General features: G+C 34.9%; 1 protein-coding gene across 3 annotated transcripts; it reads right to left on the bottom strand.

Annotated features, from left to right (window-relative positions):
* Positions 1-2,011: 2,011 nt before the first annotated feature.
* On the bottom strand, positions 2,012-11,045 carry LOC140787279 (uncharacterized). Of its 3 annotated transcripts, none has more exons than XM_073136119.1 (6): positions 10,795-11,045; positions 10,332-10,475; positions 8,199-8,432; positions 4,702-4,853; positions 3,949-4,085; positions 2,012-2,431 (listed from the first exon to the last, which is right to left on the bottom strand). In XM_073136119.1, the coding sequence occupies exons 2-6, from the start codon at positions 10,346-10,348 to the stop codon at positions 2,264-2,266; spliced, it is 708 nt and encodes a 235-aa protein (XP_072992220.1). In that variant the 5' UTR covers positions 10,349-10,475; positions 10,795-11,045; the 3' UTR covers positions 2,012-2,263. The 3 variants fall into 3 exon arrangements, with proteins under 3 accessions (XP_072992220.1, XP_072992221.1, XP_072992222.1); XM_073136120.1 differs by having other exon boundaries at positions 10,819-11,045; XM_073136121.1 differs by lacking the exon at positions 10,332-10,475.
* Positions 11,046-19,845: the final 8,800 nt, after the last annotated feature.

The raw sequence follows: 19,845 nt of genomic DNA, 5'->3' as shown, positions 1-19,845 counted from the left end.
TGTAAAATAATTATGCACTATAACAAAATAACCATGCACTACGAGATAAGGTGGGGTTATAAGTTCATATTATGAAAAAATATAAGCCCATATGCCGGGGTTATAATTTTTATTACAACTATGGTTTTACTAAACTCTATATACTCATAATTATTATATCTAATAAGCACTTTCTCGCATTTTCGAGATTAAAATATTTTTTACACTTGCCCCTCCATAAAAACTAAAACAACCACATATTGAACAAGCTCTACTTCTCCACACTAGCCATTTCTCCACATTCTGCCGCACTGTTGGTGGATACCGACGTTTTTTTTTCACTACTAGTAAATATCCACGCATTCTACCACACACTACTAGTGAATACCCATGCATTCCTTTGCACTACGAGTAATTATCTATGTATTTTGCCGCACTACTAATATCCACATATTCCTTTGCACTGCGGATAAATAAGTATGTATTGCATCCAAAAACCAACAAATACTCAGCAACGAGCACTACACAAAATAAGTCTACACTATATAAGATAAGGTTGCACTGCATGTCGTTACTGATAGATACTAAGCACTACATTAAATAAGTCTACACTACGGGAAAATGTAAGCCCACACTAACTATCCAAAAGTTCATGCATGCATACTTATAAATCATAAAATAAGTCTACACTGCATATTGTAATTGATAAATACTAAGCACTACATAAAAAACATCCGCACTACCGGGAAATATAAGTTTGCACTAACTACCAAAAAAATTCATGCATGCATACCTACAAATTATAAAATAAGTCTGCACTAAATATTATTACTAACAAATACTAAGCACTACATAAAATAAGTCTGCACTATATATTATAAGCCCACACTTACTATCTAAAAAAAATTATAGGAGCATAGTTATAAATCTGCACTACATACTATAAGTCTGCACTAACTACTCAAAAATTCATGTGAATATAGCTGTACATCTGCACACTATAGTATAAATTTGCATTCGCATAAAAGAAATTCGCACCACATATCACCTTAAAAGATAGAAATATATCTCATATATATCAACATTATGAGTAGCACGTCTCGTGGTAATAATTGAACTCCTCCTCATAAATCTGTGCATATATATCTAAGACTAGATCTTTCATAATAAAACTAGTACTGCAGAGTGGTAGGTAGATAGCTATATAGCTAACTAGAGGTGCTGCACTTGCAACATCTTGGTAACATTGCTAGCGCCAAAGACCTTATGGACGATGGCAAACTTGTAGGAATCGTCAGAAGGGAAGAAGGGGGTAAAGATGCTCGCAGGAGGAGCATAGTAGGAGCAGCAAGAGCCTCCCTCTTATTGGTTGATCGGAGATATGAGAGAGGTCATCGCTGCCTTTCGAGAGAGAAAAAAGAGAGACGAAGAGGTAAATATAACTGTAGTTAATTAGACCGAAAATTAGCATTATCAACTCATAAAGGTAACATAGTAATTTCAAGGTATTAATAAACTAATTTTTAAGAATTATATAGAATAGAATGAGAGAAAATATTAAATTAATATATTAAAATAAGACAAAATATTTAGTTACTACACCAGAATAAAGAGACTTATTTGAAAATTAGTTTATTCCTATTCTACTAGAGAAGACACCAATTACCGCCGCGAGATTTCTGGATATCAGTCCGGAGGTCAGTCAGTTTACTTAAGCGAGAAGAGACCAAAACCATCAGCCATCTTGCAAAGACATTCCAATGTCTGCTAAATTGCACAAAAAGAGAGCGCCTTCACGTATAACTGACCTTTTTTTCACTTATATCGTCATCTTCAATCAATAAACGTCACAGATGGTTCTCGCTTCTTGGTACACCAAAAAATTCATCCCGACAAGAAGATACACACATTCTGCGAACTCCAACATACGAGATGCTCTACAAAGCCTGAGGATCTCCAAGATGATGTGAAGCACTCTTCCTCTTTAGTTTCTAATCTAATTGCATCGAAGTACCTTAAAAAGAACTGTTCATTAAACACATAATGTATGTATGTTATATAATTTGAAAGAGTGTCTATTAGGCATAAGGCCTGTATGACCTGCCCCCCATGGCCCCACATCACTATATTTCAAGAACTGAAAAAAATATGGTCACCTCCTCTGGCCAATATGACACAATCAATTGTTTGGTGGAAGTTTGAGCAAGCTACCGTTCATGTTGGCATGATATACAACATAATTACAGGAAAAATCTACAACACATAAGTAGCAAAACCATTGAGGCTAGTAGCCTAACCAAGTTGATGGTAATGGCTGGAACCTGGACTTTGCACATGCCAACACATCATAGTAATCAGTTTGTGTAAAGCAATCGCGGAAATCTGTAAACAACTTCTCATATACCCTCCACAATACTTCATATGATCTTGAGTACGGATATGGAAGGAAAAACTGCAACAGAACAGAAAAAGGAATAAGATAAAGAATTTATAAAAAAATTGACCTGACAAAGTTCAGCAAAAGGTGCAGAAGAAATGAAGTGCAATAGAGACAACTTAGAGGTGGGCAACCTAAAGGTGATACCAACAAAGAAATAATGTCCAATGTCCATCCATGTTTGTGATATTATCTTTTACATCTGATTTCTGCTGCAATGCATCTACTTAGTGAATAATCTCGTATTTAACTTCTTAAACAAATGTTATGGTGTATAGGTCTCTCTATACATATGGCGTGCTCACTCGTGGTCCACTATGATTGGTAAAGTAGAAGATCTTGATCTTGCATCTAGTCATACCACCACTCAAAATATAGAAATACAAATACTAGGGTGTGGTTCTCAGTGTCAAATTTACAGTTTAACTTCACTAATGAATTTAACCTCATAATTTTAGACTTAATGCTTGTGCAAACAACTCTCTTGCTCACCCTAGTTTGCATTTAGGAATATAAAAGAAGTTGTGGAAGTTCCCTGTTTAGAGAATCATGGAAACCTAAATCCTTGTTTGGTCTGAGGCCAAACTCTGAACTAAATTAGCTGGTTCTATTTCTTAATCTTGATTTAGATATCTTGAACTAGACTAAGGTAATTTCGTAATTGGTTCTGAACAAGGCTAAGAGTGTATTTATTATTTGTGATGTGATACGAAAAAGTGAAAAAAATATTAGTTTTGGAGCAAAATAGATGATATGTACATTTGATGGACAACATATGATATGTACATTCTGCGAACTCCAACATATGATGTTGGTCATTATTATAATATACAAATATTATATGGTGTCTTGTAATACATGAATATTATAATATTATAATATTCATATACAATAATATAGTAATATTATAATATTATAATATTCATATACAATAATATAGTAATATAATAATATTATAACATTATAATAACTATTTGCAGACTTAAGTACATATTTAGAAAGATTTGTTGGCTTATAAGGTGTTTATAATATGCGTTTGCAGGCTTAGGTGGGTATTTGCTTGCTTGTATCGTGTTTAGTGAGAGAGGAGAGATACTCGATTGGATATGATTTCATTTCCATATGATAGAATATATTTTATAATATAAAATATAAATATTTTGGAAGATAGAAAAGGAGGAGAGATAAGATTGACAAGACATGAAATTGATAAATTTAAGTCATATCAAAAGTAAAATCAAAATCAATGTGAAAGAATATTAAAAAAAGAATATTAAATTTTATATATTATTATTTATTTATTTATTGGGGATTGAACTTGATTAGAGAAAAAAAGTTAATAACAAGGCCTAACTAACAACAAATTATCCTTTTGGTGATCAACAATCTATTAGGAAAACTTATATTTTGATGTCGGAATTTGATTGGCCTTAGTAGGACAATTTTTTGTTAGTCATTCTATAGTCTAAAGGCAAGTAAGTCCTTTTTATGAAGTAAAAGTAAAACTGCTGGAAAATGTTGACAATACTTACATCTCCTTCTTGCGCAAGACGTTTGAGTAGCAAGAATGTTTTCTGGTTCTCTTCCAAATTGTTAATAACTGATAACCATATCAGCGAAGCAAGTTCATGGGCCTTGTCTCTGGACCTACCACAGGAGATAAACTGATCTGCTTAAAAAAAAATGTTGCTGATTAGTAATAAGATTTTATATAAATTTATTCATACATGGGAATGTCTAGAAGAAACAGCCATCATGAAATATAAACATGGATGCCAGCAGGATTCCCATTAGATCAGGCGATAAATTAGATAAACATCCAGACCAAGAGATGAGGGACAAAAGTTAGAAAGAAATCAATTCGACCATAGTTTCAAATTCTTTCAATTCTTTATGAAAATTAACTGACAGCACATATTGCAGTACACTTAAGTTGAACTAGACACTTAACATGGGTAGGGATGGAAGGATAGTACTTCTCATGAGGAGGGTTCTGCACTTATGCCTATGTGCTCCCCATGTGGCAAAGACCAATTTGCAGATTTTCATTAGATAGTCATAAAAAAGAAATCCAAAAATCCTTTTTCAGAAAGTTCTATTATTATACCAATCAATAAGTCTTTGACATATTCCCTGCTTTGAAAGTTCGAGAAGCTTAGAGAAATGTGGCCTCATTCTCACTGTTACCAACAAATGTGCAGGCGTGATTTTAATCCAGCTTTCCCACTTCCTGGCATTAAATGGGAGAAAAAGCAATAATTACAGAGTGAAAGTTTAAAACCCACCAATTATGGTTCCATGAAGTATGCTGGAAGGAGGTGGAACCATTGAAAGTTCAAGCTGCTCCTTCAGATAAAGGTAAGTATGACCCACAAGTTCGTCAATTTCACCATCTGATGCAATAAGATGCTCAGCGACATATAAGGCTGCATATCTCCTGATTAAATAAAATAAAATAAAAAAATTTACCATATAATTGCTACTAAAAATGATATAAAATAAAAAAGGAAAGCAGTGCGCTATCTTATTTTCCCAAATAACTGCAACAAGTAAGAGTCCAATTGCAGACTTGAGTTTATGATTGAGGCATAGGGTACACAATGAATAATACCCTGCTAATTTAGATGTCCTAAAAGGCTGATGACCAAGAATATTGCAATTAAAGCAACTGCATAAAAATATGAGGAAGATGAAATGATTATGATGCTGCACATCATGAATATCCAATTCCACACCATTTGAATGTGAAATGCGTAGAGATTACCAGTAAAAACCAAAATGTAGAAAAGCTTATAAAATATCTATCTTCTAGCATTGCTGCTGACATGCTCCACATGAACAATATATTTTCAATACTTACCTTTCTTTTAGTTTAAAACATCAAATGCAGACCTTCAGAACGGATTATTGCCAGACCAATAGATGCAGTGCTTTTCCCAATATTGTCTTTGCTTTTGGTAACAACAATTACCAGACCTTCAGACCCAACTAATTGGGGTCAGTTCGTCAGCACCTAGATAAGAAGTATAAAACTGGGAAAGTAATCTTACATTTGACTGATAACCTAATTCTCATGCAAGATTTATGCCACTCGGGTTATACATTAGAAAGAATATTCCGTGAAACATATTTTATAAATATCTATGCTAGGAACAAACATATTTTGCATATTTCTTCACCACAAAAGAGTGGCAGGAAAATGGTCTCTGAGTTGGTAGAGAGTAGCATCATGAGATATGAAATACTGATAGGCTTGAAAAGGAACAGGCAACTCTGGGTGTACTTGGAATGAAGAAACATCAAAACATAAAAAGAAGGTATAGTCACAGGCCAATTAGAGGTCTAAAACAATCTTGTTAGATATCTGGTGGATTGGATTCTATATGGGCTTTCCTTTACAAGGGGATGCAACACAGATTTTGGCGACTCCAATTCAGGACATCCTTATCTTGTATTCAGATGTACACACCTAATAATCCTATATGGTTCTTCCACATAATTGTGCAACCTTTTCAGGAGCAGAGAAATGATTTAAATGATTTAATTCAAAATCGTTGCAGCTGGGGTAACACACTAAAAGCAAGTCCTGTAAGCTCTACTGGTCGAACATCTATCACATAATTTAAATTTTCCTTTTGTCCGATGGCAGTTTTCTATGTGTTCCACAGTCTCTCAGGTGCTAAACCTTTAAAAAATATTTCTGCCGCTAGCCAAACAATAAGCTGAAGCTGTGTTTTCACGCCCATTAAAAGTCTAAAACCATCTATTCAGATCCATAATCCATGATATTCAGTGGAGATCAGACAAAAAGCAAAGGGTAGATCATAGAGTTGCTGGCTATTTCATGTCAGGCATGCTTTTCTAGTGTTCTCAGTGTACTCATATTTGTTCTGTTTTACAATTCCTAATTTCTAAATCTTTTCTTGTACAACAAGTAGCTTCATTTTCATACAAATATTTCCACAATCAAATATAGAAGACTATCACAAAAACCTAATTAGTTGATGAAACCCAATAAAGGGATTCTTCATACGTGACTATGCCGATTATGATAAGAAAAAAGAAAGGAAATAATGACTACCATATATATGGACAATATATAGAATAAGAAGACATGCAAAAGCAACAGTTGTGAACTCCTCTCTGATGATATTATTACATTATTAGTGACACTTTTCTAAGGTAAGAATCTGTTAGTTGATAAAGGCATAGAAACTTCAGACAACATAACAGCATAACATAACTCACAAATATCTGAGAGAGAGAGAGAGAGGGAGAGGGAGAGTTGCATCTCCACTACAAAGCCCATAACTAGAGCATTGCCCAAATTCTGCAGTCTAACATATTGCCTTCAGCAAATACATCAAAAGACAAACAGATTTAAAGAATCAAATGGCAGAAATAAAACCCGATTGCCTATGTAAACTCATAGTGACTTTGACTTGAAACAATTGAAAGAATCAATTCTTTTAGAGAAGTGAAAAGCTCCAACCATCTCTCTCCAAAAAACTTAATATGAATTCTAATACCAGACCCAACCTATCATGATCCAACATGACCTTTCTATCTGGATCAGACTTGACTTAATCAACAAATTTGAATCACCCTGCTTGAACAGCCTTATTGGACCAACCGACTTGACTTGATCCCGTCAGACACATTGTCAATGGTTTTGCATTTGCATGGTACCAAATCTATTTAATACATTTTAAGCACGAGAATCTATACAGTGGTGCTGGAAAAACAAATATCAACTAGGACTTAGGAACTATCATTTGTTGGACTACAGTTTGGTCAATTTAGCCCCAACACTTCCATGCACTAAATCAATCAGTTCAGTTAATTTAGATCTAACATTGCCATACAATTCCATTCCGAACATCAAAAAACAGCAGGAGGAAACACCCTTGTGAAACAGACAGACCTTTGAGACATTGAAGCACTTGAAACTATGTTTAAAGTTCCGGTTGGTTTTGGTTTTGACTCTTGGAGGAAACAAGACACTTGAGACAAATAGATTGGTTTCAGCTGATAGTGTTCCAAAAGCAAAGCCAAAACCAGCAATCTTGAAATAGCATAACTCATAAATTTGAAACATGGATACATTTCAAAAGGAAAAGGTTCATGTTCACTTGCAAAGGTATATAATTAAGCAACTTAAGTAATTATCAATACTTTAATGCCTCGTTTACTTTAGAAATAAGATTAATTTTAGAATAGATATTCTTCTTTGTTATTACTAAATAAAGTCTTTATTCTAAGAATAATTATTTTTATGTTCACTTGTATTCTAAAATAAGAGTAATAATTATCTTTGATGTGATATAAAGTGAAAAAAAAATAAAAAAGAGACATTTTATTTTTTATAAAATTACCATGAATACCCTTTGATTGATATAAAATAGGTTGATAGGATAGATATTAATGATAAAATTAGTAATTTGGTTAGTGTATGGTTAATAAATAGTGTTTGTATTCTAGAATAAATTTTTTATGATGTTTAGCTGTTATTCTAAAATAAAAAATTGTATTCCAGAATAAAAAAAAATTATTCCTAAAGTGAGCGAGGCTTAAGGATTGATACACCAAAATCACCTAAAATATCTAGAACTAAATTATGCTGGAAGAGGTAATGAACAACAAATCACGTAAACGGAGAAAAACAACAGATGAAGAACGAGATAATACCAGGAACTCAATAAATAAATAAATACATGTACCAAACTGAGTTGCATATTAAGTCATTGAAAGCTATAATTATAGTACTTATTAACAAACTCACCTCCTACCTGAACCTCGAGGAATTGGTCCAGGCCACCTTTTCTTGCGGCCAGCTAATGGCCAATTCCTTATAATAGCCGTTTGCCAAAAAGATTCCCCCCGAAATATCGTGGCCCAATGCTTATTGACACATGAAATCTGACCCCAATCACAGATAGGTGTCCGAACAAAAATTTCTACAAGGAGATGATCAGGAAGCCTTCCAAATGAGTCACCACAATAGTCCATCAAATGGCTAAAAAGAACAATTAACAACTGTCAATTATTTGCTAACAAAAGAGAACAAAAGCATTCTATGCAGAGATAACTGACACTAAACACCCTTTGTCCTTGTCCCTGTTCATTCATGTAAGAGTGATCTTCATGCATCACTATGTAACTTTGTACTTTCAACTCATATTAATTATTAGGTTTAACTATGAATATCTGTCTATAACAAAAAAAAATTGTATCATAATCTTGAGTCTAGATTGCATTGCAATGAAAATGACAATGCAAAAGAAGAAAGTGTCAAAACTACAAAACCTTCTAATATTGCTTCGTCAAACTATACAAGTTGTGTTCAGGAATATATAGCAATAATGCTTTTGTCATTGTCAAGGATTGTTGTGCTAAAGGCACGAGGCATGCTGACCTTGGCTCAGCACAAAGCATTGCTAGCATGTACTATGCTAAGCGTATTGGCATATAGAAAAAAAAACAATCTTTAAATCTTTCTAGAGCTTTAAAATAGATTTTAAGGGCTGATGTAAAGGCCTTCAACATTAGATATTAGTGTAAATATGCAATTATATTCTACTGATATACTTTCATCACTTTTTCTGATTTTTCTCAGATCTTCTAAGTAGGGGCAAATAACTTTGGGAAAATTGAAAGTTTTCTTTGATTTCTAAAATCTGAAGTATAATCTATATAGATTAAGCACTACAATGCAAATACTAATAAAAAGAGATGAAAGAGGCTCCAAATTAGTTAGTTTTTTTTTTTGACAAATCAATTTGTTTAAAGTAAGATAGTCAATTCCAAGTGGGGATGTGTCAGCATTCCTGAGTATCGATACAAGTAATTCATTGCCATGATATGTATCGACCCATATCAACCCTGGCCAACCGTGTCGATAGGCACAATAATCCATATATATTGTATGCAGCAGGTTAAGGTGAAAACTAGTCGGTCTATGTCTAGTTGCTCCATGTGGTTTTGATAGGATTCAAAAAGTTGAATCATAGGATAGTAGGACATATTTAGTAGTAGCTCCTAACCGTCCCTGATGATGATGAAATCCACCGATTGTACATGTTATAAGTCAAACCAAAGCATTAGAACTACTGCTCTCTATCCTAACACCAGAAAGCCACTTAATAGTACCAGTCTAGACAACTTAATTACCAAGCCACTTGAGTAATATAATAACCAACAGTTCTATATCAAACAGACTTATTGTAGTATTTAGCTAGTCAGTTAGTTCTTATTCAACAATAATTCAAGAAGATGGTGCATCTTACTCTTACCAAAAGAGATCACCTTGTTGTCTCAACCAGTCCTTCAGTCCTACAATTTCCTTTTTCACTAAGCTGAAAAGTATAAATGACATGATTTTTTATCTCCTACTAACAAAATTCACTCTTTCCACTGAAAAATATTTGTGCCACTTTGAAAAGGCATTTCTCTTTAGTTCCAATATCTGCAACATAGAAACATGTCTGTTCTACTTTATATTCAGATAGCTATTTGATTATAACAGCTTACTTCATCAGAGAAACCTTCTCCACTTCTAGAAGGTGCCCATCAACATGGGCCAGTGCTGTTCCAATGCTTGCTTCATTGTTAGATATTATCCTTTATAAAACCATTGCTCATTATCAAAAGTTCAAAACATGCACGTTTCACAGCCCTTGATGTCATCAACAATTGACAATTGTTTCATTGGAACTGCATATGCATTTTCCCTGGGTATCTTGGATAGAAATCAAACACATATATGCATGACTTAGAGAATTCTATTCAACAAGACAAACATAGCAATACAGGATCAATATAGACTAAACCATGATATGATAGTCCATCTAAACCATCATGCTACTTATCTGAAAGGAATAGGATCTACTAATGTAACTATAAGGAAGTAACTCACAACATCAAGAGGAACATGTTCACCAAGCTACAAACAGCCAGCACACCATGTTCGAGAAGGAGAGGGAATGCTCCAATAAACTGAAAGGTCTCTAAACAACCATCACCTAGAGTAACAATTGGCCTCTGAAATCTGATCTTAAACCTAGTGGAATAAAAAATAAGAAGAAGAGTTAAGAGCTTGTTAGTATCGCCAATATTATTAGTCTAGAAGGGGGAAAGAAAATACAGAATCACTAATATTCTTCAACGTGCAAAGACACAATTTTAGCAATTGAGCATTAAAAGCAAGACCTATGAATACCATACAACCTCGTGCAGAAGATAATATTCAATATCCATCTACTTATTTGAAATGGATGAACTCAATTCGTGGTATACGGCGGGAAGAAAAATCTGAAGTTAACAAATTCATGTAAATAGACACCAAGAAGAAAAAAATTTAAAACAAAAGACATGCTTACTGCTGTATTGGTTGTCTTCAGGACCTTTAATGGAGGCGGCGACCGTCGGGTGAAGAGGGAGAGTCGTCGAAGAGAAACGGAGGCAGCGACCGGCCGGAAAAGAGGGAGATTCGTCGGACCGTGATAGAGGCGATGTCCGGAGGGTGAAGATTGAAGAGGGAGACCTGTCGGAGGGATTGAGTGAGGGAGAGATGGAGATGAGTAGCGTAACTAGGGCTTCATCTCTTGAAGAGGGAGGGAGAGTCGAGAGAGATGAGGGACGGAGGGAGTGTGGGTTATGACTTGTCAGATGGGTTAACGGGTCGGGTCGGGTAGACGGGTTTGGAGATTTAGCTTACTGTTTATTATTTAGATATTGTAAGCAGCTTCCGTATCCGGGAAAAGATCACATATACTAGTATCTGTATCTGTATCCGTACTTGAGTGTTTTTGTACTTAATTCTAATGTTTACTACAACGGCAAAGACTAAAAATACTGCTAATTACTTTAGTGGCACTAAACAACAATTACTCCTACATGCTTTAATTTATTGTTAGAATAATTTAGTGACATAAACAAACAAAAAATGCTGCTATATTCTTAACTTCAGCAACATCACAAAATAAATGTTGCTAAATATTTAACTATAGCATCATTAAAAATCAAAATATTCTTAATGACTTAACTTTAGCAGCATTAAAACTCAAAGTGTTGCTAAAAGATTAACTTTAGCGGCATTAAAATAAAAGGGCTAGTATATAGCAACAATTTTACTCAAATATTGTTTAATCTATTTAGTAGCAATATTTTAAAAATTGTAGTAAGAAAGTGTTGCTAAATCTCAGTAGTGCCTTGATGGCTTCACTAGTTGACAATTACTTTATTGCAAGCATTAAAAGATTTTGCAAGCTCTGAACTGGTATACAGATAGTGATATTATCAAATGCCCCTCAATTAGCCTCTAAAGATCTTTTTTTTTTTTTAAGAGAACCCAAAGGCTAAGATATGTGCTAGACAGACATAAAGCCCCATCAAGCTTTAGTCGATATACTAAGTCACCTAGTTTGGACCTTAAACCATATTCGTTGTCGTGTTATTACTTCAAACCAAATGTCACTGAGACATTACTCTAAACATCGCTTTCTTTATAATAATTGTTTAGAGTTGAGTCACTAAAAATTTTGTTCTCTATAATAATTGTTTGAGGTTAGATTCGATTCTACAACCTTCTTAGTTATAGAAAAGGGTAGGTTCCAAAAATCCTTTTTACTCAGTAATTTTCTCTATTCAACCGAAAAACATTACTGAGGGTCTTAATACCATTAACATTAAATTATACAATAATCATAACCCGCAAGTAATAAGTCTATAACTCAATTAGCATACCAAATATTTATATAGACAGACAACCAAAAATAATAAGCGATTGAGCAAAATTTAGTAGAGAAATCAAATACAAAAAATTATGCTAATAAACGAACTGATCTTGATAACTCAAATCATCTTCCTTGATTAAGATACTCATTTTACTCCACTCATAATATTATGACCAAACTTAATTAAAACCTTAAATTCAAAAGAAGAACAATTCCAAATCCAATTATCAAATACCACACAATCCATCAACAAATCAAACTCCTGCTCTTTCATGGACTAAACAATTTAAACCAATACATCTCTAACCAATCATGATCCAAACACAATAAAAAATGTACTTCGTCAATGATCAAGATAAATCCAAAGACAAATACTTGGAGGAAGAAACAACATACTTAAGGAAAAGAAAAGGCCCAAAATATATCTTATCAGACCAAAAAAAAATACCACCCAAGAGAGAAAGAAGAATAAGGATTCTCCCAACTTTTCTAACCTAGTGGTGGGTGAGGTGTTGTGTAGTAGGACATGTTGATGGTGATGCACCCACCCCATGGACCAGTGAGAGATGAACAAAAGGTGAGCGATGAGTTCAACTCCAACCCCAAATAATATTATAAAGAAATTGTTTGGTGGTTGGTAGTTAATAGTTTGGTGGCTTGGCTCGATTCGGTTGATGACTCAACAGTGCGGCTAGCTTGGAAGAATAGTTTGGCAACGCAACAGCTTAGAACAGGTCTCAGTAGCGTTTGATTCGAAGCAATTGTTCGGCGACGCATATGGCTTGAAGTCTAGACTAGACGGCTAAAAAAACTCGGTGGGGCCTAAAAGTGCCTCTATATCTAGAGAGGGTTGGCCCTTTGTCTAGCCCATATATAGCCTTCGGGCTCATGAATGATAAAAAAAAACAATCAAAAGGTGTCAAGCACTTAAAACATGAAAATACCTGCATATAGGATACATGGCACCTCCTACCAATCTCAGCTGTGTGATCAAAATAGGTTTGGTTTAGTTCAAGTAAAATCAGACCCAATTGGATCAACATAGAGGTAGAAATTTTCAATTTCCTATAATAATTTGTCATGAACTCTCAACGTTTAGGCTTGGATTTGGATTCAGGTCATAATTAAGTTAATCAATCTAAATTATTGAGTAAATATTTTTTTTATAAGAAATCTATAGGCAGATAGGCTAAGAACATCCAGACGAACGGCATACAAAATTTAAGATAGCTTAAGTGGTATCCAAATAATGTAAGTAACATCTAGATAGAATTATCAAAATAACAAAAAAATGTTTTAAATATGCTTCAAACTTGAAGTTCTCTTTCCTAGTTGTTATTATTATGAATTAAAATTTGTTTCACCTCTATTAAAGAGATTTCAAATCAGAGAATGAGGCATCTATCAAACGAAGAACCCAAAGCAATTATAGTTTCAATTTGTAAAAACTCTTTTAGTTTTTTGATACCGTTTATCTTTTATTATGTTACAAACTAGATTTAGATATATCTATTCATACAACAAATTGTGATATTTTTAAGAAGTAGTCTCACGAGTTAGGATTCTTTTAGCTAGTTTCACGTGATTCTGAGTTTCGAGTGAAAAATAAAAATAAAACAAGTAAAGTTGAATAGAATTGTAAATATCCAACGTTGCGTCGGTCAGAGGGTGGTAGATGGTCAAGGGTGGTAGGGAACGATCGTAAGATAGAGTGGTTTGTGGAGGAAGATGGTGGCTAGGATTTGGAAAGAGAAGATGGGCGGGAATGGAGATGCTGATAGATGATTAATTTAATTCTACTCCTAGTTTACTCTTATGACTACTCCTATGCTAGTTACTCTTACTTCTAAGATAGATTACAGCTAAAATATAATTCTCAATTCTTTAATAAATAATTAAATAAAGGAGCTTAGCCCTCTATATATACAGGTTGCCCTATATGCTTACATGCCTCGAATTAGAATTTTTCTTAAATACTTACATGGCTTAATTAGATTTACATTAAAGGTTTATATAACTTAACTGAACTTGTATTAAAAGCTTGCATGGCCTAATTAGATTTATCTTTGATGCTTGCATGACTTAATTAAATTTCTCTCTTTGAGGATTTCGTAATTTAACTAGAATTGCTTTAAGGGCTTACATAACATAACTATAATTGTCTTTAATGGCATACATAAGAGATAAAACATGAATAAATTAAAAGATAAATATGCTTGATTCATCGAGCTCAATATCCGCATGATATGATTCGACTTGACCTATTTGCATCAAATTATTGACTCATTGTCGTTTTATAAAATAAAAAAATTGACTAATAGAAAAAACTTTTTGGATTGAAACTGTAACAACTAGAAAAAGAAAAAAAATTAGACGTACACATGCCCGGCACGTGCGCTAACTTAAGAGTGCGCACGTGCGGGGCACGTGCGCCCCTTTCCTCTCTTCCCCTCCTCTCTCTTTTCTTCTTCTCCTTCCTTTCTTTTCTTTTTTCTTTTCTTCCTTCTTCTTCCCGCTGGCTCACTCTCCCTCTTTCTTTTTCCTGCTGCGTGGAATGCTACCGGAACCGCTGACCCCATGGATCGAAGCGCCAGAGCTGCCTCTCTCGTCAGGTAAATTTAATTTAAAAATATGTTGTTTGAGTTGTTCTCCTTCAAAACTATCCCCTATAGGTCTCACCATAATACGGCCGGCCGGCAGCTTTGTGCCTTGCCGCGCTAGTCCGGTGAGCTTTCCCTCTTCGCGAGGATGCCCTCGGTGGCGCCCTTTGGAGCCCTTGCGATAGGAACCACTAGGCGGCTTCTCACTTTGGCCGGTAGCCTTAGCGAGGGTGATTCTCACCGTCGGTCGCCTTTGGCGGCTAGGCTCCCCCTCATCTAGCTTCTGCTAGCTGAGGGGAGGGTGCTGACGGGGTTGGGCGAGGCTACTGGTAGTCGGGACTGCTAGCAGCTTTCCCACCCCATCGTTGGGGCTTTTGCTGCCTTGTTGGCAGTCATCACCTCCTTCGTCGATCGGTTGGCATCATGGTGCCTTCCTCAACTAGCGGGAAGTTGACGAACGTACCAACTTGGTTGCCTGTGACGATGCTCTTCGATAGCCCTTTTTCTTCACTTTCTTGGCTAATCCAAGTCAAGGAGGGGGTGATTGGGAGCCTGAGTGCTGGATCGAGCTAGATGAGACCTAGCCCGAGTGTCAAGCTTAGACTGGGTGTGAACCAGCCCGAGCTTGGGGTAGGTTGGGTTGCTTATATCCCAGCTCGAGCTTGGGCTGGGTAAGGTTGCCTGTAGCTCAGCTAAGAGAGTAGTGAGTTTGGGGCTACTAGACATGATCAAATGGCCCAGCCCGCCCGTGCCCGGCCTGACCCGGCCCGGCCCGAGCCCGAACTACCCATGGGCGGCACGGGCCAGCTCTTTGCCTGCCCGACCCGGCCCGAAAGCCCGCAACTAAGCCCGCCTGTCTGCTACAGTACTTTGCCCTTCTGCTATAGTAATTTACCACTACTATAGTAAAAATATTTTGGTATTATACCGTTTTGCATTATTTTAAGCACACATTTAAAAAAATTTAATTTATTTTAATTTTTTTAAAATGGAGGAATATAAATATATATTTTTTAAAATAAGCTAATAGTTAAAAAAAATTCTAAAAATAGCTAAAATATAGGTTGGGCCGAGTGATTGGTGGGTCGGGCCGGGGCGGCCCGACCGGTTAGCCCAATCTCTCACGGGCCAACGGACGGTAACGGGCTAGACTATTCTAGCCCGGCCCAAACCCGACTCGGCCCGAGTGATTGGTGGGTCGGGCCATGGACAAATACTTAACCCCGATTGGCCCGAAGAGCCCGGCCCACCCGATGATCATGTCTAGGGGCTGCAAGCAATCTAGCCCTAAATTGTGAGTGTAACTTGGCCAATGTGGCTTTGGTGGATAGTGTGGGCTTTGGGTTCATATCTTAGTGGATCAAGTTGGTGGTCTTTGAGTTGGTTGCAGCCTAGCCCTTTTCTTTAGATCTAATTTAAATAGGTTAATCATTGTTCATCTATTCTATTATAATTTCAAATCCTTGATCTAATTATCTATGATAACGGAAAATATATTTAATTATGTTAGAGGGTCAATTGCTAGCCATATCATGGGTGTAAATCAATTTTAATGAATTGGACCGTGAGCCTTAATTAATTGATATTTTTAATAGATAATAGTGTTCATTGCATTAATTATTTTATAAATTAATCTTATTGAGCTAGACCATAGCCTGAGAGTGTCATTATAAATAACACATATAAAGAACAGGCTCCAATTGAATATTAATTTTTGCTGATTATAATTTTGGGCTAATTTAATTTTATCAAAGGAGTCGGTGGTCCAAGTGTATCAGTATTAATTGTTCTTATTGGAGAATTAATATAGATAAATGTAGGAAAATGATATTAAGCAAGTTGTATTTTTTTGATGGAGCCTGTTAATTAAATATTGTCTATGTAATTTTTTGTAAATTTTGGTAATAGTAATTTTGGCGATAATTTGAGGAGAATATTTTTTATTATATTTAATAACGCATCAGGCCTTCGTACGGCTGTGCCGGCTCTACCTGATTATTAAAGGTAAGAATTACAAAATGGGCCTACTTAAGCCTGTAGTGAACGTCAATAAGATTATTTAACTAATTAGTGATAGGAATATTATGCTCATACTTTTTATTTACTTTTTTTTTATCGAGGTGGACTCCGTATTCTATGAAAATGATCTCGTAGTGTAGTTACAGCTAGTATTAGGAAAGTGGTTCAGACAAATAAAACTCATATAATCTAAAAGTAGTGTAGGAAATGAAATAATTTACCTTATGACATCATTGCATTCATAGCATGCACGTGCATACGTTTTCCTTATGGTTATTATTGTGCGTTATGCAAGGTAAACTATTTTATTGTTAAATAAGATTTTGCATATCATAATTTTGTGTATTTATATTGGGCATGAATATGCGTGTTGGCATGTAAATCATGATAATGATGTGTTGCATTATACTTATTTGTGCTGTACAATGTTATATCACTTGCATATGTGCATGACCATAAAGGTGGTGACTACTGTGTCTCGATAGTACCTGACACCTCCTCAGCTAAGGTTAGGGGTAGGGGATATTCTTATACTTATATATATTAGGGCCCATGCTTGAGGTCTTAGTCTATTGATCCTAGATAATTAAGCAGCCATTTCACTAAGCAATGGACGATTTACTATCGATCGACAAGAGTCATACCATTTAAGGTATTTAAGATAGAGAGAGAAGGGTAGAATGACGTAGAGCTAGCGGTATCTGATAACACAGGGTGAGGTCGCTCGTGAGAGACAGCTCATGATTTTCGCACGGTGGTACGATGATGTGGAGCTGAGGGCTCAAATGACAATATCGATTTGCGATACTAACCTTTATGATGGGCTTACGATTGAGATTCTTAATCTACGATGATAGACATTCTATCATGATGTTCGTCAAGTGATGGACAGATGATTTTATCACTAGGATCTACCATTCCTTAGGGGTATGCGTGTGGTGAAGAGTGAGATGATGATATGGCTTACAGGCATAGCTCTATGAGCCTATATTACAGACTTGGTAGTCTAAGATAATGCATGTTATGTGGTGTGATGTTGACATAGCATATAGGCGGAGCTCAGTGCAAGCTCGAGATGGAAGACTTGATAGTCCAGATGAATTGCATGATAGGTTACCGATTGCTAATGTATGTGCACATTAGATGAATATGTTGCGTATAAGATACTAATGTATTGATTTGATCATGATGCGCATATTCATATTTACTCATTGTTGCATTATTTATCACAATATTTTTAGACTGTAGAAGTAGAAACTTATTGGGTTTTATACTCACTATTTTCTGGTAGAAATATTTTCAGATTAGTAGATGAGTCGGAGTTTGTGGTAAATCTAGCAAAGATTAGCTTGAGTCTTTCTATTCTAATTTTTATTCTTATTATTATTTTATTCATGTAAATTAAGCTAATAGACTATAGCTCCTATGTGGGCTTTGTTTTATTTTGTTATATATATGTATTTTGGGCTTGTTGTGGCCTTGGTGTTATGAGCTTCTTGTTTGTATTATTTGTAGAAATGTGAGCTTTTCACTTGTATATTATGTTGAAATATTGACCAGCAGGTCACGTGGTAATCACGTGGGCTCTACCCACGTGAGGGACACGTGTTTGGTGGCGAGTGTTTCAGAAATTGAGAAAAAAAATATAAATTTTCAAAAGATTCAAGGAAAGAACTATCTTTTTTTTAAGTATGAAAACCGTCCTTGCAAAATTTAGTGATATTCATGCATATGCTATAGGTTAGTTTAACTTCTAGATTGATCGTATATTAACATATATTTACATATTAGTGCATGGTTAATACTTAAAATCATGCGTAATAAGGAAATGTTTGATTTTGATATAACTTAATCAATTTTGACATCTTTAATAAGAGTATAATATATTTTTATTTGGATTAGACTATTTTTTTGATTAGTTTTGTAACATATAAAATTGACCAAAAAAAATTGTCATCTTGTATTTGACATATTTTGGTTTAATTCTGTGTTTTATGAGGATTTCTATTCTTGGATTTATCTATAGAATTTCTTTTGCAAATTTGTTATTATCATTCAAATGATCTTGATGATTTGCTATTTTCTTACTTTTAAGTGGATTATCTCCTTCCTTCATAGCGTTTTATAGTTACTTTGTTAGCATGTACTTGAAATATTTGTTCTGATTGCTTATCTTTATATGATATCTTAGTTGATTTGCTTAATCAAGTTTTTGGCCGGTGGGGCCTCCGACTAGTTTGGAAAGGGTCAAAAATTATTCTAGAAACTGACTCATTGGAGGCCTTCAAGATCATCAAAGAGGAACTAGATACCCCATGGAGAGTGAGGAATTTAGTGGGAGAATGCAGAGTTTTGATTAATACCTTTGGTAGATTTAAAGTTCAGTATATTATAAGGGACTATAACATGGCTGCAGATTGGGCTGCATGCGAGGGCAAGAGTGGGTCAAGCCTTTGCTAGATTGGGCTACATGAGCCTTTTCCCTATGCATTATGTTAGATATTGTCTGTTGACTCTAGTGCCAGCTTAGCTGGTATTAGAGCTAATCATAGATAATACAAGCCCTTTCTCATGGAAAAAAAAAACTTAGCCATGTATTTATTTCCATCATGCACTTTGCTAAAAATTGACTTAATCAAAATTAATTTGGAATTAGATTTGAAGATTTTATATCAAAATAATTTATTATAATACCCAAACATTTTATAAGGTTTTTCTAATATTTGTGATCTTCACGGATATTAGAAATTATGTTTTATCACGGAATTAATAATGAAGAGATTGTAAAAGCAATACTTTTATAACAATAAATTCACAAATAAAATTATTTTTAATTGAGTTATACAAATTAGATTTTCATATACGACTAAGCCACATAATTTATGAAAGATCAAATCGTGCATCTACAAAGTCAAACATTGATGCAAAGAAGATTTAAGCTTATGTTTTAGAATCTTGTCTAGATGAGATCAGGGCGTATAGACAGACGAACGAAATGCAGGATTTAAGATAATATTAATGTCATCTGTATGACATAAGTAGATTTTAGACAACATTATCAAGACAAGAAAGAAAA

Source organism: Typha latifolia, chromosome 4, assembly GCF_019914945.1.
Source record: "Typha latifolia isolate L0001 chromosome 4, TyphaL0001v2, whole genome shotgun sequence".
NCBI lineage: Eukaryota > Viridiplantae > Streptophyta > Magnoliopsida > Poales > Typhaceae > Typha > Typha latifolia.
This window is presented reverse-complemented; position numbering and strand designations above follow the sequence as displayed.